Source organism: Anas platyrhynchos, chromosome 29, assembly GCF_047663525.1.
Source record: "Anas platyrhynchos isolate ZD024472 breed Pekin duck chromosome 29, IASCAAS_PekinDuck_T2T, whole genome shotgun sequence".
Taxonomy (NCBI): domain Eukaryota; kingdom Metazoa; phylum Chordata; class Aves; order Anseriformes; family Anatidae; genus Anas; species Anas platyrhynchos.
In genome coordinates, this window is record NC_092615.1 from 1,195,788 (window position 1) to 1,221,564 (window position 25,777).

The window sequence follows — 25,777 nt, forward strand, 5'->3', positions numbered from 1 at the left end:
AATGTTATGTTTTGTTGGTGACTTGATGGCGAGGGGACGCCCTGCCCAGGTGGGCTTTGCACCTCACAAGCTCCCAGCAAAGCCCGGGGGGACAGGGGGTCCTTTTTTCCATAAATTTTCCATTATTCCACTATTTGGAGCCGCGGGCGGCCCGCTGGGACACGGCCTGGGGGGGACCAGGCCAAACCCCGAGCCCGTCGCCATGGTAACAACGCGGCGGGTTCGGCCGTCTCCAGGACTACAAATCCCATCACCCCCCGCGGCGGCACGGCGGTGTTGGGCCCTCCAGAGCGCATGCGCGCTTTCCCCCCCGGCGGCGAGGAGCCAATAGGGGGCGGTGTTGTTGGGAGGCCGGCGTTGCTAGGGAGGCCTGAGGTGATGGCGGCGGGCCTGGGCCTGCTGTGGCCGCGGGCCGCCGGCGGCAGGTAACGGGGCCGCGGTAACCGTAACGGGGCCGGTAACGGGGCCACGGTAACATAACGGAGCCGGTAATGGGGCCGGGCCTGACCCCCGCTGCCGCGGAGATTCCCCCCGTTCTCCCCCGGCGTGGCTGTGCTGAAGGCGCCGCTGCCTCCTCAGGGCCTTGGGGCAGCGCCGCGGCCTCTCCCCGCTGATTTATTTTCTTTATTTCTCTTTCCCTGCCAAGTTTTCTCCTCCTGCGGCACGTCGCGGCCTCTCCCTTCCAGCTCCGGGCGGCGTCCGTCCTGTCAAGGTCCCGGGAGCTGCCCCTCGGCCTCGCCGGCCCGGTGTCCTCGTGGAGCCTGCAGCAGGTTCGCCTCAAGGCGCGGGGCAACGAGTACCAGCCCAACAACCGCAAGCGCAAACGGACCCACGGCTGGATCAAGCGCATCAGCACGCCGGGAGGCATCGAGGTTATCCTCCGGCGCATGCTCAAGGGCAGGAAGTCCCTGAGCCACTGAGGGCTCGGCCTGTGGGGTCGGTTTGGGGTGGGGTGAGCCGGAACCGAGCCCGAAAAGTGCCTCGGATTTGGAGTGACGCAGCCTGAGGGCTTTTACTGAGGACGGCACCCGGCTGCCCCTTCTGCAGCATGAGAGGAATCGCCCTGGTTGGAGAGCGGTCTGCGAGGGCTTGGTTTATTGGCTGCTTTTTTAATTGGCAGGTCACTGCCATGTGTACGCGTGATTGTAAGATAAACCTGTGGAAAACACAAGCTGTAATTAAAGCCTAGCAGCTTTTACTGCGCTTCCTGTATTAATTGTCGATGTGAAGTTAACGGGGAGAGGAGAGGCAGATTGATCTGAGGTTCACAAGCACCTGGGAGCCTCGAAAGGACGGCAGCAGCGTGGAATGAGGGCTGACACCAGAGAGAGCTTAGTTTGTATTTTACAACGGCCAAATCCTCAGTGTCCCTGCTCTGCTTCTTTACCCCTTTGAGGTACAATTAGTGGGGAATCATCAGGGACACTGTCCTGTTCCTCGGTGGCAGCTCCGGGCTGGGACACCCATTCCTGTGCTGGGCTGAAGGGGATTTTGGGGGTTTTTCGGTCCCGGGGGTGACTTTTTGTGGGCAGAGCCGTGTGGGGCAGCGCTGCCTGCCCCAAGTGGTTGCTGTCTGGTTTCCCAGGGCCGCAACAGGGTTTGGGGTTGCTCTGATTACACACGGCGGCTGCACGCCAACTCCTCCTCAAGACTGCTGTCCGCTCAGCGCCGCTAATTAACAGCCTCGCCCCTACCACGCAATTAACAGCGCCTTCATTAACGAGAGCCACAGGGACAGGGGATCCCCGCTCGGACTACATTTCCCATCACACCCCGCGGCCTCCTCCACATCCGGGTCCTCTCCCCCCCCCCCCTCCTCCCAACCCCTCCCGAGCGGGGCATTTCCTGCCCCTACCTCACCCCAAGCGCCTCAGCGCCGCGCTGACTGACGGCCGCCTCGCCCAATGAGCGCGGAGCCGGGCGCGGCGGCGACCAATGGGAGAGCGCGGAGGAGGCGGAGGGGGCGGGGAAGCGGCTGAGGCGGCGGAGGCGGGGCGGCTCCTCCCGGCTGGCGGCGGCGAAGATGGTAGGCGCTGGGCCGGGCCCCCGCCCGAAATGGCGGCGCCCCCGAGCCCCCTGCGTTGAGGGGAGCGCGGCCTCCGCCGGCCCTCGACCCCCGGAGCCCTCCCTGAGGCTTTGGGGGGGGGGGCGAGGCCGGGCCCCTCTCGCTGCGGGCTGAGGGAGCTTGAGGGGGGTGCGCCCCCCCCCCCCCCCCTTCCTGGGGCGGGTGTGGGCCCCCAAAATGGCGGCGGGGTTCATGGGGGGGGGTCAGTTGTGTGTGGGGGGTCTTTTTTTTTTTGGGGGGGGGTCCCCGTTTTTTGGAGGGGTTTGTTGGTGTTTTGGGGGTGCTGCCCTGTTTATTTTTGGGGTGTCTTTTTTTTTCTCTGAGGGGGTGTTCTCTTGCGGGGGGGGCACCCGGCTTTTCGAGGGGGGGCTTCACCTTTTATTTTTTGGGGGGGGTTTTGTGCTTCTGGGGGTGCCCCTTTTTACATGGGGGGCTGTTCTTCTAGGGATACCCCGTTTTTCGGGGGGGCTGCTGTCCTGGGAGGCGTTTTTCGAGGGGGGGAGCTGCTCTTTTTGGGGGGGGTGTCTCTTTTTGGAAATTTGGGGGTACCTCGGGGTGTGGGGTGTTCCCCCCCCCGTGCTGTGTGCTCAGAGGCTCTGGGTGTGGGGGGGCTGTTGGGGTTTGTCGGGCTGTCCCCATGTAGCAAGCGGCTGCCTGCGGGTTTGGTGGTGGTGGTCGCAGCCAGGAGAGATCCCGTCCCCTTCCCCTGCAGTGGGGGGGTTGTTTTTGGGGCCAAGAGAGAGTTTTTCCTGCCCCTCAGTGAGCCCTGTGACAAAGAGGGGTCAGCGGTGTCCCCTGGGGGGTGTCCCCTGGGGGTCTCCGTGTCCCAAAGCTGGGAGCTTTGGTGGCCGTGCCCCTTGTTGGTGCTTCTCCCCCACCCCACATCCGTGTGTGTGTGGTGTGGGGACACAGCCCTGCTCCCAGCCCCCGTGCTTTGGGCCTCACGCTCCTCAGTGTGGTTGCTGTGGTTCCTTTCCAAACCTGAGAACAGGGCATGCATACGTTGCTTTTTTTTTGTCTTTATTTTCACCTTTCTGCTTTTAGACGAGGACTTCCTAGGAAGCCGAGCGCCCTGTTGCCCCAGGAACGGCCTCTTATCTCTCCCTCACCTCCCAAAGCGTAGAAGGAGCCGCTGTTGTCTCCTGAGGTCGCTTGCTTGGGCGTTTGGGCCCGCTCTGCTCGCTTAAAGAGCGCCAGGAGGGGCTGCAGGAGGAACATTTCCTCGTGTGGCACCGCGGTGGGGGGCCGTGCGGCGGTGACCTGGCTTATCTGGTGCCCTTGGAGCAGATAAGGGGCGCTGCGCTCCCAATTTCGTGCCGGATATCCAGGAACGTGCCTCGGGGCGCTTCTCCCAGGGGACCTTTTCAGGAGGTTGCATCAGGGCAGGTGCCTGTTGAAACGGGGCAGGATTAGCAGCAGGATCACCTGGGTGCTAACCACGCGGCTTTTCCATTCTACTTCCCAGCGTTTAAACTAGAGAAATGGCTCTCCCTGTGCTCAAATTCCAATTTTCCTGCCGTTTTCCTGCCCTAGCAGGTGTGGCTCCACCCAGGGGTGAGGTGGAGGCTGAGCCTGGGGTGCTCGAGGCTGTCCTTTAGGAGCTGAGGTCTCTGTCGCCTCCTCTGAGCTGCTGCACATCCTCCTTCAGTCTCTTATACTCTAGAGGAGGGGGAGCACCCACGTTTCAAACACGTTCCTTATTTAAATTGCATTTGGACTGATGATTTTAATGGTATTTTAACAACTTGCTGGGCACAACTGCTGTAGAAATCTGTTAAAAATGACTTCAGCGTGCCTGGGGAGAGCTGCGCCCCCTCTCAGGGCAAACGCAGGCTCTGCCAGCCCAAATTTCTCCATGGGGCAGTGGGGAATAGCCTGGGGTGAGGGAACTGAGGTGGGGCAGACCCGAAGCTGTGTGCTGCTCGGCAGGAACAGTTATTTCCACTTACAAGAACAGAAACCGAAAGCAAGCAGTTAAAGAACCCAGGGGCGTGCCTGGACCGGGCTCCTGTAGCGCCGGGCTGTTAAAGGTTTGCTTCGAAATTGGGGATGTTTCTAAAGATCCTCAGCCCTTCCAAACCATCAGAGAGTCTTAAACCTGGGCTGTGAGGAGGAAGATGCCTGTGGAAGTCCTTAGAGGATTCCCCACCCTTTTCAGCCTGGGACCCTCGCCCCTGAGGGGGACGAGACAGAGAGAAATTTGCAGTTGGCTGCTTCAAACCTCTTTTTCCAAGTCTCTCCTTTCAGCTAAAACCTGGCACCCAGGAAGGGCTGAATGTGGAAACGAGAACGTCGGTTCAAAAACAAGAGCGTGAATAACATTTTCTGGTTTGGCTAATTGCAGCTCTTTGTTTTGAATTAAAGATGCGGCCTTAATGAAAATAACGGCTCCTATTTTGGGTGGAAACAACGCCTTTGAGCCCGGCGGTGGTGGAGCAGCCGCGGCCATTCGTTTATCGCTTCGAAGGCCGAAATCAAACGGCTCCTCTGCTGCTTCGCCCTCCTGTTTAAATTGCTCCTAAGCAGGCTGCTGTGTGTGCAGGATTAGAAGCCTTTGGTGTGCACTATAATAGGCTTTGAGGCTTTAAGGGAGGATCACTGCGGCGCAGGTAGCTGATCTGATGGCTTCGGGTGTCTCAGGGCCCCTCCTGCCTATCGCCCAAGCACCTCGTGCGTTTCTTCCCCGTCTCCTGGCTGCTTCAAAGGCCTCCCCGAGCATCTCCCTTTGTCCCTCTGTGCTGTGAGTGAAGAGGCTCCGGCAGGCTTTCAAGCTGGCTGTTCTCGTGACCCCGTAACGCTCCCCTCCCGCCCCCCTTTTTTCGCTTTGGAGAAGGAAATTCCTGTTTCACGCTGGTGCGGCTTAATTAAACAGCGAGGGCTCTGCGGGGTTCCCGCTGCTGTTTAGCAAATAGCTTCGCTGCCCTGTGTGTTCAGCTCTTCTCTGAACTGGGGGGGTTATTTTTTTGAAGTACTGGCAGCGCTGACGCAGGCAGGGGCATGATCCTTCACCAAAAAAAAGTCGGGCCTCGCTGATAAGGATTGGGTTTTTGGGGCCTCGGAGGCTTTCGTCGCTTTCTGGAATCGACAAAGAATGGTGACTGAAAGCGAAAGAGCAACTGGTTTGAAACGGGGACGTGTTCGAGGATTTGAGTCATCGGGGTGGCTGCGGCAGTTCCCTCGGGTGGTGGTGTGGTTTGTGCTGGTCTGTGGATCCCGCTGGGGTCTGCGTGGTGCAGAGCTTCCTTCCGGAGCTCACCCGCGTCACCTGGATGCTAGGAGAGGTTTCTCGAGCAGCCTTCCAGCTGCATTCCAGAACTTTGGGAGAACAGCGAGCCAAATGCAAAAGCTGGGGATTCGCTTGGTTTACAAAACCACTTTTGTGTTGTTTTTTTCTTTTTTTTTTTGTTTCGGTTTCCAACGGCTCTCCCTAGCTGGGACCTGGCAACATCCTTCCCAACCCTGCAGTTATTTATCCTAACGACCCGAGCTGCTCCTTGGAGAGTCGGCCTGAAGCAAACAACAACTGCAATATCACTCTTCCTTTCTTCACCTACTTCTTTGTTTGTGTTCTTTGTCTTTTCAGGCCGATTTTTTGAAAGGATTACCGGTCTACAACAAAAGCAACTTCAGCAGATTCCATGCGGACTCCGTATGTAAAGCATCAGTAAGTATTGCGTGTCGGCCAGAAATCCCGGTGCTCTGGGAGGTTTTCTTGCAGGGCTCAAAGGATATGAGAGGGAAATAAACTCGAAACGAGTGTTTGTTTGTTTTTAAGAAAACAAACAAACCCAGCCATGTGTGCTTGCAGTTCATGAGCTGAGTTTGGCAAGGAAAACCTCCTGCTTGTTTTGGTGAGGCATGCGTCCTCACGGCAGCCAAGCCACATCAGTGGTGCTCTCTGTATGCACACATTCTTTAGTAATGGTCTTAGGCCCTGAAAAACATCAGAAAAATGGACCTGCTTCGAATTTCTTAAAAAATAGAGGAAAAAAGCAGCAGCACAGTGTCATATAACGGGGCAGAACATCTGACTGCATTTGTAGTCTGGGTTTCTGGTGGCCTTTGGGTTGGTTTAGCTGTACTGGAGTTAAAAATCACCTGGTGGCCGTCGCTGTTCTGTAACTGTGCAATTCCTCTACAGAACAGAAGACCATCGGTATACCTTCCCACGAGAGAATACCCATCCGAACAAAGTAAGTCTGCTCCATTGACATTGAGTTTTTCCTGTTTTTGGATTTTAAAGATCTGACATACACGTAAATTCACTGATTTTAAACTTCAGATTAGCCGATTCTCTTGAACTGTCACCGCAGTGACAAGCAGTGTATGTCTAGTTACTGATTTTTTTGTGCTTTTCCTCTGTCCTAACGAAGTGATTGCTGTTCCTGCATCCTGCCCTTTAATCTAAAGGACCATGCTTAGTACGTGAAATAATGTCATGATTGCTGCACGGTTTTAAAGGTTGTCTTTAAAACGACCTCAGCTTGTTTCTCTCTTTCTTTGGCAGTTATAGTAACAGAAAAGACAAATATACTTTTGCGTTACTTACATCAGCAGTGGGACAAAAAGGTATGGTTGTGTTTCCTTAATATAAGCGTCTCGATTTGCTGACTCTGGCTGATAGAGCTGGGTATCGATCACAATCAAGATATTGATGATTAATTAAGAGTGATTCAGTCCTTGTGAAATGCACTTCAGCAAAAGGAGGCTGTGTCTCTGCACAGCTCTGTCTCCGCACATTTTATTTTTTTTAAAAGCTTTTTGTTCTGTTTCAGAGGACAGTAACTCAGTGTTTAGTCTAGAACTTGGGAGGCTTCAGTTCTGTTTCCCACTTAGCACAATTTTCCTTTGTGACCTTTGCAAATTGGTCTCCCTGTGCCTCAGCTGTCTGCTTTACAGCTAGAGGAGAGCTCCTACCTCCCAAGACTGTTAGGAAAAGATGGATGAGCTTATGCAGAACATGAATGCATTAATGAGGCCGTGTAAGTACCTTGGTTACGAAATCTGAGTTCGCGTATCAGGAATGCACAAATTAGGAGGCTCTAGCTGGTGTCTGAGACTAATGCTGCCTGGGTTGGAAGGGCTCAGACACAAGGCAAGGGCTTGGGAGTGGAGATAATAAAGCAGGGATCTTAATCATGAGAGGATGCAGAACACAGAGAGAGGCAAAATTATAAGGAGCCTTGAAGCTGAAAAGAAAATATTTGTGTATGACGGAAGTCTTTTGGTGATTTTGATAAGTTTAGGGACTGACTCAGAGAAGCAGGAAAAGAGAATCTTACTCATGTGTATGAAATATTTGAGGTCTATAAATAAAAGATGCTGAGAGCAATGATTGGTGTCATTGCCCCACCCTCAAATATGAAGAAGCACCCCTTGGCTTTGGGCAAAATCCTCGTGGTTTGTTTCAGTATGTCTGTTAGGTCATCGCATTGCTGTATTCCATCCTGAAATTTTTACAAACAACATTTTTTTTCTACTGGCATTAGCTCCCGCCAGCATCAGAAGGCTTTGGAGAGTTTCACTGTGACTTTCTTTGTCCAAACAGAATGCAGCAAAGAAGAGAGATCAAGAGCAAGTGGAAATAGAAGGTGAGAATTCGGCGCCACCACGGAAAATCGCTCGGACAGACAGCCAGGATATGAACGAGGACACTTAAACTCTTGGCTTTCTCCTCTACTACTTTGCAGGCGCTTCCTGTTTTGTCTCAAAGTGTGTAAATTTCGCCCCTTGCCCCCATCTCTCACCCATCCACTATGCAGCCCAAACCACTTCTGACTTCATAGGAGCCAATGTATTTATTTTTTCTCCGTTTTTTTTTTTTTTTTAATTTATGCCGTAAAACTTACGGAGCAATGGTGGAACAATCCAGTAAAACACGTAGTATAACCTTAGTTCCTCCTCTCTCAAAAGCATACACTGTCACTTTTACAGGTTTTGTTAAATCTGTTACCTAACCAACCGGGTCTAGCTATGGAAGCCTGAGCAGGAGATGGGTTGTTACAGACCCCGGGCGTGGTGCAGGCTTTTTGATCCATGTACCCATTGACACGTTACGAGTGGTTCATTCTTCTTTGTGCCCAGTCCAGCCATAAGTGTGGGGCCTCACTATTTTTTTCTCAAATACTCTGAAATTGGCACTGCACTTAAAAAAAAAAAAAAGAAAAAAAAAGAAAAAAAAAAGAAAAATCATGGGTGTCATTTAGGATTATGTTGATCTTAGCAAAACGTGTTGTCAACTTGATATATCAGTTGTATTCTTTTGGTCTGTTCTGTGAGGGCCACGGCCGTTTGGCAGCGTACATTATCTCATGCGTCAGTGGTCATGGAGAATTCAAGTGAAAGGTGTGTTGCTTGTGTTGCTCTTTTAATTCTAACAGTCTCTTGGTCTTGAACAGACTGATATGTGCAACTTCTCCGTTGGAATAAAAGGATGCTTTTATCCTATTCTGAGTATTTGATCAACAGTGTATTTAAGCAGCAGCTGATGGAGTGGAGTTGGGTAGGCGCCCTGCAGGCAGCGCTTGGCCGGATGAGTCTGGGAGCACCTTGGCAACTAGATCTAGTTCTCTGTGTCGACTGCCGGCTCTGACTAATGGTACGTTGAATTTCCTGCGATATCGGCATGTCTGGAGTGGAGTCCGGGACTTTGATCCAAACGTGAGCTTCCGTGGTCTCCGTTAAAGACCAACCCATCTCTTTTGGACTGGGACAGCTCAGTGCCTGTTGCCTGTAACCCTTCACTGACTCTTCAGGAGGAGCAGAAGTGGAGACCCGTAAGTCGTCCAGGTGGAGTCGGAGGTTCAGAGACTTAAAAGGAAATGACCATCGTCGCTGAAGGGGACAGGGAAGGTGTAGTTTAGTAATGATGTCTTGTCTGCTTTAATGTAAGAAGCTGACTTCACACTGTGTTAGTTTAAATTGATGAAGTTATAACTGTGTTTTTTCCTCGTTCACCAATCTGAAACACCAGTTCAAGAAATCTCACACGAACGTTGTTCTAGAGATCCGGGATGAGCCTAGTTCTGTGCAACTGCAGTGGCCACGAGCCTTGAGGCCAGGGTTTCTGCTATCCCCTTCACAGCATCCCCTTCCTACCAGTGGACGCCACAAAATCAGGTGTGGGGGCGAAGGGGACCCGAAGGGAGATAGACCATTGCTTATGACTGCGTGTTATGAGGCAGAACCTTGGGAAGAGCAGGGCACAGCTCACTCTGCGTTCTCAAATGTGTGTTAGGCACCGAGTTCCTGATGCAGTGAATGAATTTAACTCAAAGTTAACACCGAGTAGCTTAGAACTTTGTACCTGCCTCAGAAAACGTTACCTTTTTGCGATGGCAGTAACCTCCAAATTACTGGAATGTTGTTGGAAATGCCAACCGTGTTGGTGAAGATAAAAACTGCTTAGAATTCCGTCTGATTTACTGGTAATTGCAAGAGGACTTCTCCCAGCGTGCCGCTACCAACAAGTACTTCTGTGCACAGTGCAGGATGTTAACTGAAGATGCTGTGTTAGCATCTGGTCTCGCAGGGATCACCTGAAGCTGAAGAATCCTGTGAAGAGCTGTGAGATACCAAAAGAGGAAACGGACATGCAGCTGGTGGTAAAGTGTGACCAATTTGTGTGTTTTAGCAAAGCTTGAGAGCTGCAGCCTTGCAGACTAATGTTTGTACAGTGCGTTGAAGTTGTAAAATGCTGTATACTTGATTGACATGGCAAGGTTTGGGCTTTGCTGACTTCTCTGCTAGACAGAGTGATGTACTATTAAAGAGAGTTGGCAGTTCCTTCCTGTCGTAAACCCCCGTCTTTGTTCCCTCCGTGTCGTTAAAAATTCTCTTGTTGGTTATGGGAGCCTTTGAGATGTTTCAGAGATTTTTAGGAGGTAAGAGAAGGTTGCCTTTTTATTTTTATTTTTTTAAAGTAGTTCTGAAGTGATGGAGAAACTAATCTTCAAAGAGATGTGACCTTAAGTATCAAACTTGTCTTTGTTTGTTTGTTTGTTTTTTTGCATTCATGGTTGAGCACAAGCAGTGTGGATTTCTAATACCCCCAGTGGGTCTTTCTACATCTCATCTGATCTGCAGCGAGAGCTCCCTCCTCTCCTTCCTTCTCCAGCTCACTTTTCCTGCTGCTCCTGGCTCCAGAGTGCTGTCCTCAAGCTATTGCACTTTGATCCTATCTGTTTAATCCATGGTAAGTGTATCAGGTTTGAGTGTTGCATGGAAGATCTTACTTGCCTAACTGTGACTTCCTGGTGCCTTAGTGCATTGAAAACAACAAAAATAAGAAAAAAAACCCAAACCCTGGATTTCTTGCTGACCACACTGTTTGTACAATGCCTAGCTCTTCGCACTTCAGCCTCTCTTGTTACAAAGTGACTGAAATTTAGTGACCCTCAGGGGTTCTTTTGTACGTGTCTGCCTAGTGGAATTTGTATTGTTTCTGTTACCAATGTACACTAAAGGTTTGGGTTTTTTAATGAGAACTTGAGATACTTGTCAGAGATCAGGATTTTTTGTAGCTGAATAGGGAATCTTTGCTCAGTAGTCAAAGCAGCAGGAGCACGTTTCTTTCTACCAGGGGACGATGAGTCCATCCAGGACCAGACTGTCCTGTTTGGGGGCATCTGTGCTGCCAGGCAGGGCGCTCCTGCACTAAACAGCAGTTGAGATGTATGTTGGGTAAGTTTAGAATATTAAAAAGTTAGGCACTGCCTTTTTCGAACATAAAAATACACTAGTGACTGATGTGCAGGGAAACTAACGTTTTGTCTAGGTTAATTCTTGGTATCATATAATTTTATTTTATTTTTAGGGGAGAAATAGTCAAAAAAAACCACCAACCTACTCCTCACGCGTAAGAGTTGGAGGAGGGGGGGGAATGTTGGAAAGAAGGGCAGATTTTAACATGTTCTGCCCAGCTGTGAATTCACAGGGAACTGCATCAGAGCAGCAAAGTGTTTGTTGTTTGCATTTATGGCTGATTCCTGACGTTTGCCGGATTAGTTTGTTTTGTCTGAGGATGGTCGGTTAGGGAACATCTGCACGGGTGGCTTTCAGGCTGCTTCCTCTTTCTGTCCTTGGAAGTTTTTCAAGGCCCTAATGGACGAGGCCCTGAACCCGCTGCGCGTTCGGTGTCGCCCGCGCTTCGAGCAGGAGCCTGGAGGTGACAGTAGTAAACCCAGGGAAATGCAAAACGCAGCAGAACCCGTGGCTGGAAGGTTGGCTTTTGTACCAAACTGGCAAGTGAAGGACTGCTACGAAGCTTACGGAGCTGGCAAGCACGTGCAGAAGTTTTTGATGAGCCCTGAAACCACGTTGAGCTGTGAAGACCCAGTGATCAGCAGCGGGATGGAAATCCAGGCTGGGAGGGCAGGAAGGAGCCGCTCAGCTCCTGCCTGAGGCTGCTGAGCTGCAGCTGGGCTGCAAAGTGTTCAAAGTCTTTACCAGAGGAGTATTTAAGGTGGACAGGATGCCTTTCACAGGAAGGGAACAGGCTTTTAGAGTCATTTAGATAAGTTAGATCTGATTTAAAGAAAAAAAAATAATACTTTGTGTCTGTCCTAGGCTAAAAAAAGAAGCAGCAGCAGTCTTAAAGTCTGGGATTTCTGTCCCAAGCTGGCTTCTGAGCCTGGGGATGAATCCCAAGGATGCACGTAACCTGGGCACTCTTTTCTGCCATCATAATCCTGGTGAGAACGGGGTAAGCCAAGCTGTTGGCTGGCGAGCTCCACGTGCAGGCAGTTGTTTGGGGTTTTGCTGAAGGCCCCGTGTGGGGAAGGCCGTGCGGTGTGCTCCCGAGTAGGATCAGGTGGCAGATGGGTTTCCTTCCCTCCAGCGTGTGCCTTACGCAGCAGTTAGTCATGGGTGCTCGGGCTGCTTCCTCTGAGACGACTTCTGAACGTGATGAACATTAACCTCAGCGTTCTCACTCTGCACTAGATAGAACAGGTCGAACTTCAGAGCTTTATTTTCTGGCGAGCTCTTTGTCTCTGGCCTTAATGGCAAAGGCTAAGCAGGAGTCTTGGATTTTTTTTTATTTTGTTCTTAAATTCTGTGGCTATTGGCTCTGTTACCAGCTACTGTTTCCTGGCTTGTTTATTTACCACTAGCTTCATTTTTTTCTTGTAGATATGCGGGTCTTTTTGAAAAACCTTTACAATAGGAAAATAGTTTTCCTGCATTAATGACGTCAGCCTGGCAGCAGGGGAATTGAGCGATGTGCTGACCGCGACCAGAGGGCTTCCACTTGACGTCTCTCCGTGTCAGGTTTTATCTTACAATTTTTTTTTGCTGTCTAACAAGGAGTGGGAAATCCTTTTCTTTACAGAAGAGAGGGCTGAATCTACCTGGGAGAGCAGCTCGGGGTATTTTTGGGAGCGAGATGCGGAGGCTGTGCTGGTCGCGGTGCCCAGGAGGGGTGTTGCATCACGGGCTTGGTGAAGCACAGGCTGACCTTCACGCTGTGCTGACTGCGCTTTCGGGTTTCTCTTCTGCTGCCTCACAAATGTCTGCGGCTTGATGGCGAGCGTGCAGCCCAGGGGTCTCATCTGACAGCTGATCCGGGAGGTTTTGGTGCCAGAAATCACCCGAAAGGCTGAGCCAGCAGGCTGGCCAGGTGGGCTGGCTGCGTGGGCTGACAGCTGGGGCTAGTGGTCGCATCCAGCCCGCCGTGCCCATCCTGAGCCGTGTGCTGAGCTGTCTTCTGTGTGAAACGCCTGTCATCTCCAGAGTTTAATGTCAGGGAGGACTTCTGGAACCTTTCCTTTCTCAATTACTGGAAAAAAAAAACTTCTGTGTATTGGAAAGGCTGCAGGGAGGAACTTTTTGTGACAAGCAAGGGAACGACACGCCAGCTTTGAAGTTTTCTAACGCTGGGACTGTTTTTAAAGGCAAAACTTTGCCAGTTTGTCCCCAGATGTGACAAGCCGAGTCTCCCCCTGGGTGTGATTTTAGAGTTATCTTGTTCTAGGAATTTAAGAATTCTGATTAGAAGCCTTCATGCCTTCTGAGGAGCTGGCTGGGTTAACGTTTTGTGGTGGAGGGCCAGATTTTACCGATACAAACCCAAAAGCGGGCATTGGGCTGGCAGGATGGAAGGGCAGCACTGCGAAACCTCGACCCTATTCCCAACTGGGATTTTCCTCGTGCAGGAGCTGGCTGGCCAGGAGTTTTAGGTGATGTAAGGTGGGCCACTTTTTGCTACCCCCCACGCTGTGAGGTGCAGGCAGGGCTTCCACCAGCTCGTGGGCTGAGCCCAGTCCTCAGCTCACCACCCCTCTAGGAAAGCGAAGCTGCCTTAAAGCTGCCTCGTGCCCCACGAGGACAGAAATTTATCCTCTCTTTGCTACAATTCTGCTTTCAATTTCCTCCCGTTCCTGACCAAAGCGAGCTTCGTTCGGCTAGCGAGCCGGCAGCGACGCCTCTCGTTGCTCCCAGCTCCACACCCATCACCGGGATGATTTGTCCCAGTCAGCTCCAACCCGAACTGCCTCTGCTACACCCACACGCGGTGCTTTTCCTGCAGACACCTGAACAGGTCAAAGAGCTTATCAAAAAGCTTTTCCCCGCTTTGATAAGCAGCACGGAGGCCGAGTGTGGGTAGGGCTGGGGCAGCTGGCGTGGCTGCGGGCAGGACGGGGCCGTTCAGTTTATTCCTTAGCCACGGTTTTGGGGTGCAGGGACGCGAGATGCCCCATGAGATACCGCAAGAAACAGCGTGAGGTCGGACTGGATGTGCCGAGCTGAGTCACGGCCTCTGCACCGCGCTCGTGCTGCCTTCCAGATGCATTCGTTTCTCATTAATCAGTGCGCAGCGTGCCATTAGCGGGCCGTGCTGGGTATTTTTAGTTAAACCACCCGGCCCTGGCCTGTCCCGCACCCCGACCGAGCGGCTCAGAGCAGCTCTCAGCTTTCTGTCCCCCCGTGCCTGCTGTGGCTCCTCGCTCCATTCAGCACACGCCATCCCAGGCTGGTTTTCGCAGCGCGGCGTCGAGCTTGTGAGTGTGTGTTAATTTCCCACCTGTCTCCGTGAGTTTTTCCCTCTTTTTGCAAAAAAATCCTGTCTTGTGGGGCCGGGAGAATGCGTTTTTTTGTTGTGTTTTGTATTTTTTTTTTTTCTGACAGCTGCGTGTTGGCAGAAGGGCTGCCGTCGTGGAGTGCCTGTAAATACACTGCTAGTCAAATGTCACGGCCATTGGAATTTTGCATTTATTTTTAAACTCTTCCATGTTTGATACTGTGTACAATAAATTTGCAGAATTTAGAGGGCTACCACTCTTCATTCTTCCTCTCCCCTTTCCTGCTGCTGACAGAGCTGCGACGTGGCTGCGGGCGCTGCTGCCTGAGCGTGCCCTAAACCCACCCGTGCTTGCAGGGCTCGTCCTCGTGTCTCTGTCTCAAAGCCTCCCCCTGCCTGGGGGGGCTGAGGGGTGACGGTGGCCCCAAAGTGTCCCCTTCTGCCCTCCCCAGGGCCAGGAGCACTGAGGCTCGCTCCCTGAGCACGCTACGAAAGCCACTTGGGGCAATAACTGAGCGCACGCCTCAGGCTTGTTGAAATATATTTTTTATTGCATTTCTGCAGGTTTTACAAAAATATGACAAAATAAATTAAAAAGAAATAAATAACCCCCCCCCTTCATTTCTTTTAGTTTCCGAAGAAAGAGAGCGCACAGCAAGGGAGAAAAGAAGGAAAAAAAAAAAAAAAAAGGAAACAATTCCCTCCTTTGTACAGTAACTGCCCGGAAGAGTGAGATACCAGACAGGCGGCCGCTCTTAGAAATATTTTGGGGAGAGAAATGTTTAAAAATGCCCAGGACCGTGGGGTCCAGCAGCAGCGGGACCCTGCGCTGTCCCCCGGTAAGTGGTGTGGGGACAGCTCAGCTCGTGCTGGGGCCGTTACCCCAGGAGGGAAACGGGACAAACAGAATTCCTTTAGGACCAAGAACCTTTTAACCTTTTAGCCTTTTAACCAAGAACCGAGCTGGGAGCTGGTGAGCCAGACCCAGGGAGAAGCCGAGAACCAAAATGGGGAGCGGGGAACGGGAGGGGCTGGCAGCAAGGTGTGTGGGCAGAGCAGCTGAGCAGGATTTGGGGCTCTGCAGCAGGGAGCTGAGCCCGGGAGGGGGTTGGGGTCACAGCTCCCCTCGCTCAAGGCTCCCCTGCTCCTGCTCCCCTTGGAGCAGCAGCTCCGGGGCATGGCCGTGCTGCTCCTCCCGTCCTTTCTGGGCCCCGTTTGCCCCAGTTTCTCAGCACCGTGGAGCCCGCTGCTCCCTTTTCCCTCATCTTGCCCCAGAAATCCTCTGCTCTTCATGCCTGGCAGGCACTGAGCGTGGTGCCCGGCCCCGTGGGAGGCCGAGGGGGCTGCTCTGCCCCACCGTGCCCCCCCGGGGACCCCAAAGTTGGGTGCGAGGAGCCCCCCATCCGCCCCGGACCATCGCCCCTGCAGCGCAGGTGAGTGGAGCAGCAGAGCCTTTGTGCCCCCCTGGCCTTATTGCTGTATAAAATGGCTTGGTTCAAAGACAAAAGGGGAACAAAAAAAAAACAAAAACACATTTTGGGGAGAAACGGGATGGGAAAAACAACCTGACGTGTTCTACAGCCCAGGCCTTGGGCCAGGCACAGTGATGGGGCGGCCGCAGCCCCCCCTTCCCCCTGCTTGCTTTGGAAATGGTCGGGGGCTCGGCGGGGGCAGCGAGCGGAGCTGGGGGGGCGAGGGGACAGCGAGCAGCAGCCTTACCCCGGCCCCCGCCACCCCGTAAAGCGAAGCAGAGCCACGGGAAGCCCCCTCCCCACGAGGACGGCGGCTCCCAAAGCGCTAAAGCCTGGACCCAGCGGCGGCAAAATCTCAGCCCCGGCAGAAGCGAAGCTGCTCCCACCCCCCCCACCCCTCATCGCGTGCCCCCCACCCCACACCGTGATGTCCACGTGTGCGAGCGCCTTATTGCGAGTTAATTCCACGAGAGAAGAAAGCGGAGAGGGAAGGGGAACGTCGCTGGGGCACGGCCGGGCTGCTCCGAGCTCTTGCCTCCGCCGCCTCCAGCCGTCGCACGAAGAACGGGAGCGAGCCGCTTGCCTTGTTTTTGTTTTTTTTTTTTTTCTTGTTTTGTTTTGTTTTAGTGCAAGAAATGCTGCCCATGCATGGGAATCCGGGTGGCCGGCGCTCGCCGCTCACCCCCCTCCCTCCCGGCCGGTGTTGGGGCCGGGGAACGTCCCCGTGCCGGCAGGACCGGACCTGTGCCGAGGCTGCGGGATGGCACCGGTTGATGCAGGAGGACGCGGCGGTGGCGGTAGGCACGGGTGAATCGGGCTCCTCGCGCCGCCTCCTTCCTCTGCCATCGGAGACGTGGGGCCGAGCCCCATTGTCTTCACCCATGGGGGCTCTGCGGGATGCTCCCGGCGGATTTGGGGACGCTGAATTTCCCCTCGTCCCTTTGGGTGCTGGAGCCGTGGAGCAGGACCAGGATTTCACCTGCCCGTCCCGAATTTGCCGGAGGCACAGGAGGGGACGCTCCATGCGTGGACACGGCCAGGCCCTGCTGCTGCTCACACCGACGGTGCCTCGCTTGGGCGTCCGGACCCCCCCGGGGGCTGTGGGTCCCAGCTGGGGGGCTGGAGGGGCACGAGGGGATGCGACGGAGGGGGACGGTGCAGGGCGCGGGGCCAGCACGCCCGTGCTCGCTCCCGAAACGTCGCCTTAAAGTTTATAGCCCCCGCTCTCCTCCTCCGCCCGCGGCTCCGGCTCCTCGCGGCCCCCGTCCTCCGGCACCCCGTTGAGGTGGGACTTGCTGGGGCCCGGCCGCTCGCCCCCATCCGTGGAGGGGCCGGGTCGGGGCTGGGGGGAGGCGGTGGCCGCGGCCCCGTTGCCGCTGGCCCCTTCGGACTTGCCGAAATTGAAGAGCTTGCCGGGGTTGAATGGCTTGGTGGGCGACTGGACCTTCTCGGTCCCCGCGTCCCTCTTAGTCTCGGGGGATTTCAGGAACTTGAAGCTGAGGAAGCCGGGGAGTTTGTTATCGCTGCCGGTGGGGGACTGGGGGGACCTGGCGGCGGCCGTGCTGCCGGCCCCGGCCCCCCCGGAGAGGAACTTGCCCTGCAGAGGGATGATTTGCTTCAGCTTCATGACGTTGTTGGTGGCCAGCAGCGAGCTGGGACGCTTGGGCTTGTCGGAGCCGTGCGAGGTGCCCCCGGAGCCTTTCCCCTTGCCCTGGCTCTTCTCGTGGGCCGGGTCCTGCCCGGCGGCCTCGGGCTTGGCCTCGTCGCGGTTGGACTCGCGCTCCTTGCGGGCCTGGTACTCGGCGTGCCGCTGCCGCTCCTCCTCCTCCCGCTTGCGCCGCTGCTGCTGCTGGAAGTGGTGCTGCGCCTGGCGCTCGTGCTTCTGCCGACGGGGAGCGCGTCGGGCACGGGGGGCGCCTCGGGGGACGTCCCTGCTCCGTGCACGGCCCCGAGGGGCGCGTTATCCCCCCCCTTTTACCCCGTTGGCATCGCCTACCTTGAAGGCCTCGCGGCGCTGGTACTCCAGCTTCGCCATCTCCTCGGCCACCCAGGCGGGGATGTCGGGGATGGCCACTTGGATCACGTATTTCAGCAGCAGGGCGAAGTGCTGTGGGGACACGGGGGGGGCACGCTGAGCATCCCCTTCCCCCAAATGCGCCCAACAGGGGGAGGGAAATGGGGACCGGAGAGGGCAGCGCAGCGGGAGACCCTACAATAACAAAGGGAGCGCCGTACCTCCAGCACCACCACGGAGATGATGGCTCCCTCGGGGCTGAGCCAGGGGAAGAGGCGCTGGAGCTGCCCGCACTGCGCGATCAGGTAGCAGTTGACCACGATGGCCAGGACGCCCATGGCCTCCATCACCTTCTGCACGAGGGACAGCACCGGGGGATGAGCTGGAAGCTTGCGGCCAGCCCACTCCCATCCCCCCGAGACCCCTATCCACCCCGAGACCCCCATCCCGACCCCCCCGTGGCCCCCATCCCACCTGCCACTGCCCGATGCTCTCGACCCGCTGGCCGAAGGGGCGCTGGAGCCCCGTGCACAGCTTGAAGGCGTCGCTGCGGATCTCGATGACGTTGTTCACCAGGGCGCACATGGCAGCCAGGGGGAAGGCGGAGGAGAAGAGCACCACGTAGCCGAACTGGATGAACATCTCCTGGTAGTCCTGGAAGGTGTCCTGGGGAGGAAGAAGAGGAAGAGGAAGAGGAGGAGGAGGAAGGCATTGCAGCGGGGCTTGCGGAGGATGCCCCCCATGCCCTGCCGGAGCTCACCTCGTATTTCTTCATGCAGCTCTCCACCTCTGCCTGCGTCAGCTGCGTGGAGTAATCCTCCTCGGGCGGGTCGATCCAGGAGGCTCGGTTCCTCTTGCGCCCTTCCTCCTCGCCCTCCTCCTCCTCCCTGCTCTCGGCCGCCCTCCTCCTCCGACCTCCCCGCAGGACGGCGACCGGCTCGGCTGCCTTAACCGGGCTTCCCGGGGGGCCTTCAGCGTCATCCTCATCCTCGCCCAGCTCGAAGACGGAGGCGGGGTCCATGCCCTTCTCCACCATGGTGGGGCTGCCCTCCTCCAGGAAACTCTCGTCCTCGGGGCCACCGGGCTCCGTGCCGCGCCGCTCGGCCTTCTCGATGAAGCTCACCTTCTTCAGCTTCAGCCCGCAGTCCAGGGCGCTCTCATCCTCCGAATCCGACTCGCGCCGCTCTTCCTCCTCCTCCTCCTCCTCCGGCACCCCGCAGCCCCCGTTCAGACACTTCTTCTCGCCCCGCGACCCCTCGGGGGCTGCTCCGGGGGCTGGGGGGCCGCGGGGACGGGCGAGCAGGCGGAGGACGGCATGGGCGACCTCGCGGAGGCTGCGGAGGCTGAGGTCCCCCCGGCGCAGCCGGCGGTAGAGGTGGGGCTGCGACACCTCCTTGACGTTCTGCAGGAACTGGCGGGTGATGAGCAGCGTGGCCAGCATCTGCGTGGGGACACCGGGCAACCCGCTGTCACCCCAGGGTGCCAGCGCCCTGGTGTCCCCCTCCCGCGCCCCCCATCGCTGCGGGGTCCCCGCTCCTCCCCGTGGCCACACCGCTGGAGAGGGGGGGGACACCTAAAGCGGTGCCCCCCTCACCCCGGTATCACCGAGCTCGCCGGCCTCGTGCGTGCCACCGTGGTGGGGACGGGACCCCCGGGCGCTGGGGTGCGTGGGGGGGGTCGGGGGTGGCATGCACGGCCCCCCGCCCTCCCCGCTCCTACTTTGGATACTCCCAGTCTCCAGCAAAAGCCCAGGAGGCCCTTAAAGAAGATGAGGGAGAGGTGGAGGTGGAGGAAGATGAAGGGGAGGAGAGCCTCTTTGAGCTGACGCATGAGGCTTTGGGAGAGAGAGAAGATGAGCAGGAGCTGTGGAAGGGACAGAAGGACGGACAGACAGACAGACAGAGAGAGACCCGTGAGCGGTGACGCGGCATGCGGGGACAGCAGGAGGGGGGGGGGACGGGTGCAGGTGCCGCTGGCTCGAGGACGTCCGTCTGTCCATCCGAGGGCATCGGGGAGGTTTTTTTTGGGGGGGGTCCTCGCCGGCCCCGTGCGCTGCCCCTTACCTCCTTGAGCCGCTCCATGTCTTTGAGGTAGAAACCGATGTAGAAAAGACTTAGGTATGAATTTACAAACTGAAACTGCGGGGGGGGGAAGAGAGGGCAGGGTGAGCGCGGGGCGGCCGCCGGGACCCTCATCTGTGCCCCCCCCCCACACCCCCTCTCCCCATCCACCCCCTTACCAGGACGATTTTGATGATGAGGTGTTTCTCGTAGGCACTCTGCAGGCGGTAGTTCTCTGCGGAGCCGAGGGGGTGAGTTTTGGGGGGGGGGTCCCCGCATCCAACCCCGCCGCCGTGCCCCCCCCCCCCAAATTGCCCCTGGCCCCCACGCACCCATGTCGTTCAGCCAGTAGGCGATCTTCTTGTAAACCTCGTCGCAGGTCGTGACGATGACGGCCAGGACGATTTTGGGCAGGAAGCGGATGATGCGGGGCAGCTCCTTGATGCTCAGCACGAACTCCTACGGGGATGGGGTCAGCAAAGAGGGAAAAGGTGGGGGGGGGTTGTGTGGAAGCCCCCCCAGGTGCCGGGACCCACCTGGAGCTGGAAGCAGCCCAGCATGACGAGGAAGACGAAGGAGAGGCAGGCGAGGCAGACGGGCAGGCTGACCAGGCACTGGAAGAGGAGGCGCTTCCACGGCGGGTAGTAGAACTCCTCTGCGCTGGTCACGGGGCTGATTCTCTTAATGCCCTAATTTTGGGGGGGGACAGCAGCGTGTGACCCCAGTGCTGCCTTGGGGGGTGGACCCAGCTCAGACCCCCAGGAACAACCACAGACATCACCATGGTGCCAATTCTCCGCACCAACACCGGTGCCTTGAGCCCCCTCTGCGCAAACAGGACCCGGAGGGACGGCGCTCAGCTCCATGGGGACCCCCTCCCCAAGGACCCCCCCAAAAAATGCTCACCCTGAACTGGGGCCGGGGCTCTTCGATGGACTCGGCGGGGGTGTCCAGCGTCCCCCACTTGTAGGCGAACTCGGCCCCGCGGCGCTTCCACTCCTCCAGGAACAGCGTGGCCCAGATGACGTTGAAGATGGCAAAGACCACGCAGCAGATGTCCTGGCTGGTCTGCGGGGCGGAGGGCACCCACCGCACCGGGGTTGGTCCCCTCCTGTCCCCACCGCCCCCCCATCTCAGCCCCCACCCCATCCGGTGGTCCTGGGGAGCCTCCTAGACCCCGATCCCACTGCCCTGAGGGCTCGGGATGCGGTTAAGCAGCTGATGGGATTAGGAGCCTCCCAGCTCCGCAGCAATTAGGGCATTAAAGCATCAAAGGGAAAGGCTGGAGCGGGGAGGGGAACGTCCCCAAAAAAGCTGGGATTTGCCCCATTTCCCAGCCTCCTCGCACCTGGTCGCTCTCGGTGAAGGTGTAGAGGATGGAGCCGAAGACGGCGGGGTACACCATGGCCGAGGTGTAGAAGCCGAGCCAGGCGAAGTACATGGCGATCTTCACGCCGAAGTAGTCGCAGATCTCATCTGCGGGGGGCCGGGACGGGGGGGGGGTGGTGAGAGGGGCCGGGACCCCCATAACCCACCCCAGGACCCCCTGGCGGTGCCTCACCGAGCGGCTGAGCCTCGCAGATCGCCTGCACCCAGGACTTCATGAGCCGCTTGAGGATCCTCTGCTCGTGCAGCGGGAAGACCTGCTGGATGACGCCGCGGGCCGCCAGCTCCGGGACTGTGCCGCGGGGACAGGGGGTGAGGCGTGGGGACGCTGCTGTCCCCCCCCCCTCACCCCAGGTCCCCAAAATATGTCCCCAGCCAGGCCTGGCACGGCGGGGTTTGGGGTAGGGATAACGGGAAGGGTGGGCTTGGGGTGATGGAGGAAGATGGGGGCTCGGTGCCGAACCCTGGCCACGGCACGGCGTGCGCACCGCGTGTCCCCCTCTTTGTCCCCCTGTTTGTCACCCCGGGGACCTTCTGGGGGTGAGATGTGGCACAGCTGGGATGTGGGGAGGTGGATGTGGGGGGGTGGCCGTGCCGTGCCGTGCCGTACTCACTGATGGGCTGCCCCTCGAGGAAGTGGATGTTGTGCAGCGCCTCGCCCTGCTTGGCGCGCAGGTTCTCCAGCCAGTACCTGATGATGTTTTGCCGTTCCTGCGGCACCGCAGCGGGGTGAGCCTGGGGGTGAGCCCCCCTGCCCGGCCCCCAGCACCCCTCCTGTGACACCCGTGTCCCCCCTGTGCATCCCCTCCCCACCCCCTGCCCTCTCCTGTCCCCTCTGGACCTCTCTTGTCCCCAGCTTGGGGGTGTTCAGCCTGGTCCCCAGTTGGGCCAGGGGGTCTCCAATCCCCTTTTTCATATGGGGACGATGACTCGTGTCCCTGCCCCACATCCATGTGTCCCTGCCCCATGTCCCCACGTCCCTGCCCCCCGGCCCTCGCCCCTGAGTGTCCCACCTGAGAGGTGAAGAAGTAAAGCTCGTTCTCGATGTTCTCGTAGATGTAATCCTCCTCGCAGGAGAAGCTCCGCATGCCCCCGCCGAACTCGGCTTTCACCGGCTTCCGCAGCCCGATCTCATCGGCCCCACGCAGGAGGCTGCAGGGAGCGGGGACACGGCCGGGGACGTGGCTGAGGGCGCCGGGGAGGGACGGGGGGGATGCACCCAGGGCCGGGGACGTGGCCGGGAGCCTACCTCTCGTAGGTGGCGGTGACGAAGAAGGCGTAGACGCGGGTGTGCTTGTGGTGCCGGACCTGCACGATGAGCTCGGGGATGCCGAGGCGGATGTGGTTGAGCAGCCAGAGCAGCGTGTGGTCGTCCGTGGTGTCTGGGGGCGCACGGCACCGCTCGCACCGGCCCACGCCGTCCCCGTGTCCCCCATCCCCATCCCTCCCCGTGTCCCCACCGCGGGTACGGGGGCTGTGAGGAGCTCCGGGTGCCATCGGACCCCTCCTCACCCCCCCTCCCCAAACCCGAACCAGCAGCGGGCACCCCACGCATCTCCCTACCCGGGAAGGTCATCAGCACGTCGCAGTTCTCCGTGGGCACCGTCTTCATCCAGGCTTTGTGGGACATGATGTAGCGCCCGGCTTGGAGCAGCCGCTTCCCAAAAAGCTTGTCTGATAGGGGGGGACGAGGGGGTGAACGGCTGCGGGCACCCCCAGGCCTCCCCCCCACCTCAATCTGCAGCCCCACAGCGGGATCCGGACCCCGAATCAACAATGATTCAGCTGCTGGCACAAACAAGGGGACAGGGACCCCGGTGTGTCCCCAGCGGTGGCCGTGCCAGCGGGTCGCAGCGAGGTGACGCCGGCCCCGGCTCAGGTTTCTCCTCCGGCAGCTCCCAATGCCCGAAAAAGCCCCGACAGCTGCCGGGGAGGAGGCGGCGGTGGCGCAACCTGGCAGGGCCGGGATCCCCGGTGCCCCCCTGGGTGTCCCCCCCCCACTCCGTGCTCACCTCTGCTCGCAGCCCCTCGGTGGGGCCGGGCTCCGGCAGGGCCGCGGCGCAGGGAGATGGAAAATGGCAGGAAAAATGGGGAGAGCGAAAAAGCAGCCGGTCTCCATGGAAACCCGGGGAGGCCCCGTGCCGCTGCGAAGAGCGGGGATGGGGACGGTCCCCAGGGTCCCCTTGTCACCCCCCGGCTGGGGTTTTTGTAGGGACACAGCCCCCATCCTGCTCTGGGGTGGCCGTGCCATGGAGGCTCGCTGTCCCCATGCCCGGTGCCCCCATCACCTGTCTCACACTGGACGGGGACCCGGCGCATCCCAAACCAGCAGGGAGGGCAGGACGAGGCCCCCACGGTGCCATCAGGTCCCCCCCGCACGCCAGCAGCACCCGGCCGCCTCCGTGCCTCAGTTTCCCCCTGCTGAGCCAGGGCGCAGGGGATGTCACAACAGCCAGCCCCAGGGCTGGGAAGGTCCCGGGGCGCAGGAAATCCTGCTGGCACTGGGCACGCCGGCCCCAAAAAAACAGGAAATGCCGGACCTGCTCCGGACCTGCTCCGGACTTGCTCCATCCCGACGGATGCGCCCCAGCTCCGGGCCCCCCGTCCCAAAACAAAGCAGGGCCCCAACGCCGGCTGAGACCCGACAAACTCATCTCCCCCGCTGCCGGCGGCTCCGGGTGGGCAGGGGCTGAGCTGAAAAACCTCCCTGTGCCCGCACCGTGGGCGAAAGAGCAGGACGGCTCCGGGCGGCTCGGCACGGCTCGCCCGACACCCCCGGAGCACCCCGGGGGCACCCCTCGCCCACCCCGCACGCCGAAAACGCCCTCGCGGCGGCGAGGCAGGGCCTGGCCGAGCACAAACCCGGCATTGTGGGTGCTGGCACAGCTGTAGGGCCACCAGGGTGCCGGGAGGGAGACGCTTCGGGTGGGGACGGGGGTGTCCCCGCGGGGTCCCCAAGCTCTGCTCCGTGCAGGCACCCTGCCCATCACACCAGGACCCCCCCAGCCTGAGTGGGACCCCCGCTCTGCTCCGGCACGGATGGTGATGAGCACCCATCCTGCTCGGCTGGGGGGTGCTGAGGCTCCTATAGGGCCATCAGCCCGCTGAATTATTTACACCCCGCACAGGGAGCTGAAATCCTAGCTGGGAGAGCGGCCGGCTGGGGAGGGGGCACCGCACGCACACCCCAACGCACGCGTGTGTGTGTGTGTGTGGGAGCCCCCACGTGTGCAAGGCCACGACAGCGCCCCGCTTTGCACCACGAGGCCCCCAGAAAAGTGTGAGCCCCCCCCCTGCATCCCGAGGAGCTGTGGGATGGGGGCGCGGGGACCCCAAAGCCGGGCTCGGCTGCTCGGGGCGCAGCAGGGCTCCTCCTGCCCAAGGTCACTGGAAGAGACGTGGAGGAGCCACAGGGGGGTCCTGAGCGCAGGTCCCATCCCCCTGACCATGGGGAGGGTGGGGGGGACACCGCATTGACCCCCCCCCTCCGGCCACGGGGCCGTCCCTGCCTCCTGCCCCACGTCCCCTCCTGGTGCCACCGGTGCCACCGCCGGCAGAGCCACCGAGCCCACGGGGCCGCTGCTGTCCCTCGCTCCCCCCTTGTCCCCGCGGCCACCCGCTCACCTTGGGGTAAGGTCACTGGAGCCGCAGGGCTCTGGGGACCCCAAAATCCTTCCCTGCCCCCCCCCCCCCCATAGAGCCCGTGGCTGCTCAGGGCAGAGGCGGGCGTCATTTGGAGGCCGGACCTGCCTGCTGCGGGGGGGGGACACAAAGTGGGTCACGCTCCCACCCATGCCGCCCCGTGTCCCAGCCCGGCCACGTCCTCGGTGCTGTCACCTGCTGGGTGGGCAAGGGGGGGGCACGCGTTCTCCTGCAGCCCCCTCCCCACGTTGGGGACCCGGTGGCAGAGCCCTCGTCCTGCACCCGCTGCCCTTGGGGCGCATGGACCTCATCTGGGGGGGGGGCACGGAACTGGCAAGGGGGGACAAAAGGACCTCCACGGCGGCGGGGGGACGTGCATGGCATGGGGGTGACACAGCTGCCCTGGGGGGGGGCATTGATCAATTGATAAACCCTCGGGCGCGCAGCCCCCTGAATGCACCCTGTCCTGGTGGGGGGGGGGCGCACGGAGCGGTCCGGGTTTGGGGGGGGGCGCACATCCATCCCAAACCCCAAACAGCCAGGAGAAAGCGAGGAGGGGGGGGTGCGGGCAGCACAGAGCTGTACTGGGACCACCACGACCCCCCCCGGGATGGCACAAAAAGAGGGGGGGGGGGATAAAACCACCTCCCCCCCCCCTCCTTGAGCGGCCCCGCCGCATTGAGCCGCAGGGAGCGGCCCCGCCGCCGGTCCCCGGTCCCCCCCCCAAACCCAGGGGGGGGCCGACTCCTCCCTGTTCCGTGGCCCCCCCCCCAAAATCCCCTTTCTTTACGCATCCATCCCCGGTGCCACCTACCCAAAACGCCAGCGGGGGCCGGCGGCTCCGTTCTTTCGTCGGCTGCCGGGGGGGGCCTCCGGGGGGGCCGTTCGCCCTCTTGAGCTGCCGCCGGCGGCTCGGGCATGGTGGGGGGCACCGGGGGGCGCGGCGGGGGCACGGCGGGGATCGGTGCATGGGGACCGCAGCGGCTCCGGGCACGGGGCCGGTGCCTCCCGAAGCCTCCCGAAGCCGCCGCCGCCGCCGCCGCGCCCGGCCGGGAGGAGGAGGAGGAGGAGGAGGAGGGACAAAGGCGGTGGAGCGCAGCGCCCCCCCCCCTTCAACCC

The 25,777-nt window shown here is 58.7% G+C and overlaps 3 protein-coding genes across 9 annotated transcripts; 2 read left to right on the top strand and 1 right to left on the bottom strand.

The window, feature by feature from the left end:
- The first annotated feature begins 284 nt into the window (after nt 1-284).
- MRPL34 (mitochondrial ribosomal protein L34) lies at nt 285-1,198 on the top strand. The gene is made up of 2 exons (XM_027472442.3): nt 285-425; nt 647-1,198. The coding sequence occupies exons 1-2, from the start codon at nt 295-297 to the stop codon at nt 918-920; spliced, it is 405 nt and encodes a 134-aa protein (XP_027328243.3). The 5' UTR covers nt 285-294; the 3' UTR covers nt 921-1,198.
- Nucleotides 1,199-1,891: 693 nt separating this feature from the next.
- DDA1 (DET1 and DDB1 associated 1) lies at nt 1,892-9,850 on the top strand. 3 transcript variants are annotated; one of them, XM_038169016.2, is made up of 6 exons: nt 1,892-2,026; nt 5,649-5,729; nt 6,207-6,258; nt 6,573-6,634; nt 7,614-7,656; nt 8,464-9,850. In XM_038169016.2, exons 1-6 carry the CDS (start codon nt 2,024-2,026, stop codon nt 8,466-8,468), a joined length of 246 nt encoding a protein of 81 aa, XP_038024944.2. In that variant the 5' UTR covers nt 1,892-2,023; the 3' UTR covers nt 8,469-9,850. The 3 variants fall into 3 exon arrangements, with proteins under 3 accessions (XP_038024944.2, XP_027328244.3, XP_021134945.1); XM_027472443.3 differs by having other exon boundaries at nt 1,904-2,026; nt 7,614-9,850; XM_021279270.4 differs by lacking the exon at nt 1,892-2,026 and adding an exon at nt 5,135-5,159 and having other exon boundaries at nt 7,614-9,850.
- Nucleotides 9,851-16,140: 6,290 nt separating this feature from the next.
- On the bottom strand, nt 16,141-25,766 carry ANO8 (anoctamin 8). Of its 5 annotated transcripts, none has more exons than XM_072029327.1 (18): nt 25,473-25,753; nt 22,580-22,690; nt 22,266-22,398; nt 22,030-22,168; nt 21,631-21,727; nt 21,192-21,308; nt 20,979-21,106; nt 20,537-20,698; nt 20,167-20,319; nt 19,963-20,089; nt 19,810-19,865; nt 19,634-19,708; nt 19,290-19,433; nt 18,331-19,011; nt 18,045-18,236; nt 17,792-17,923; nt 17,553-17,663; nt 16,141-17,438 (listed from the first exon to the last, which is right to left on the bottom strand). In XM_072029327.1, the coding sequence occupies exons 1-18, from the start codon at nt 25,576-25,578 to the stop codon at nt 16,761-16,763; spliced, it is 3,342 nt and encodes a 1,113-aa protein (XP_071885428.1). In that variant the 5' UTR covers nt 25,579-25,753; the 3' UTR covers nt 16,141-16,760. The 5 variants fall into 5 exon arrangements, with proteins under 5 accessions (XP_071885428.1, XP_071885425.1, XP_038024903.2 ...); XM_072029324.1 differs by lacking the exon at nt 25,473-25,753 and adding an exon at nt 23,029-23,404; XM_038168975.2 differs by lacking the exon at nt 19,290-19,433 and having other exon boundaries at nt 25,473-25,766.
- Nucleotides 25,767-25,777: the final 11 nt, after the last annotated feature.

Excerpts from the sequence above, each read along its gene's own strand:
- MRPL34 (XM_027472442.3), top strand. The coding sequence starts at position 295 with ATGCGCGCTTTCCCCCCCGGCGGCGAGGAGCCAATAGGGGGCGGTGTT. Across the intron at positions 426-646 it reads CCGCGGGCCGCCGGCGGCAG|TTTTCTCCTCCTGCGGCACG; the intron begins GTAACGGGGCCG and ends TTCCCTGCCAAG.
- DDA1 (XM_027472443.3), top strand. Across the intron at positions 6,259-6,572 it reads AGAATACCCATCCGAACAAA|TTATAGTAACAGAAAAGACA; the intron begins GTAAGTCTGCTC and ends TTTCTTTGGCAG. Across the intron at positions 6,635-7,613 it reads ATCAGCAGTGGGACAAAAAG|AATGCAGCAAAGAAGAGAGA; the intron begins GTATGGTTGTGT and ends TTGTCCAAACAG.
- ANO8 (XM_072029324.1), bottom strand. The coding sequence starts at position 23,335 with ATGCGCCGGGTCCCCGTCCAGTGTGAGACAGGTGATGGGGGCACCGGG. Across the intron at positions 20,699-20,978 it reads CCTTCACCGAGAGCGACCAG|ACCAGCCAGGACATCTGCTG; the intron begins GTGCGAGGAGGC and ends TCCGCCCCGCAG. Across the intron at positions 19,434-19,633 it reads ACATGGAGCGGCTCAAGGAG|CTCCTGCTCATCTTCTCTCT; the intron begins GTAAGGGGCAGC and ends TCCCTTCCACAG.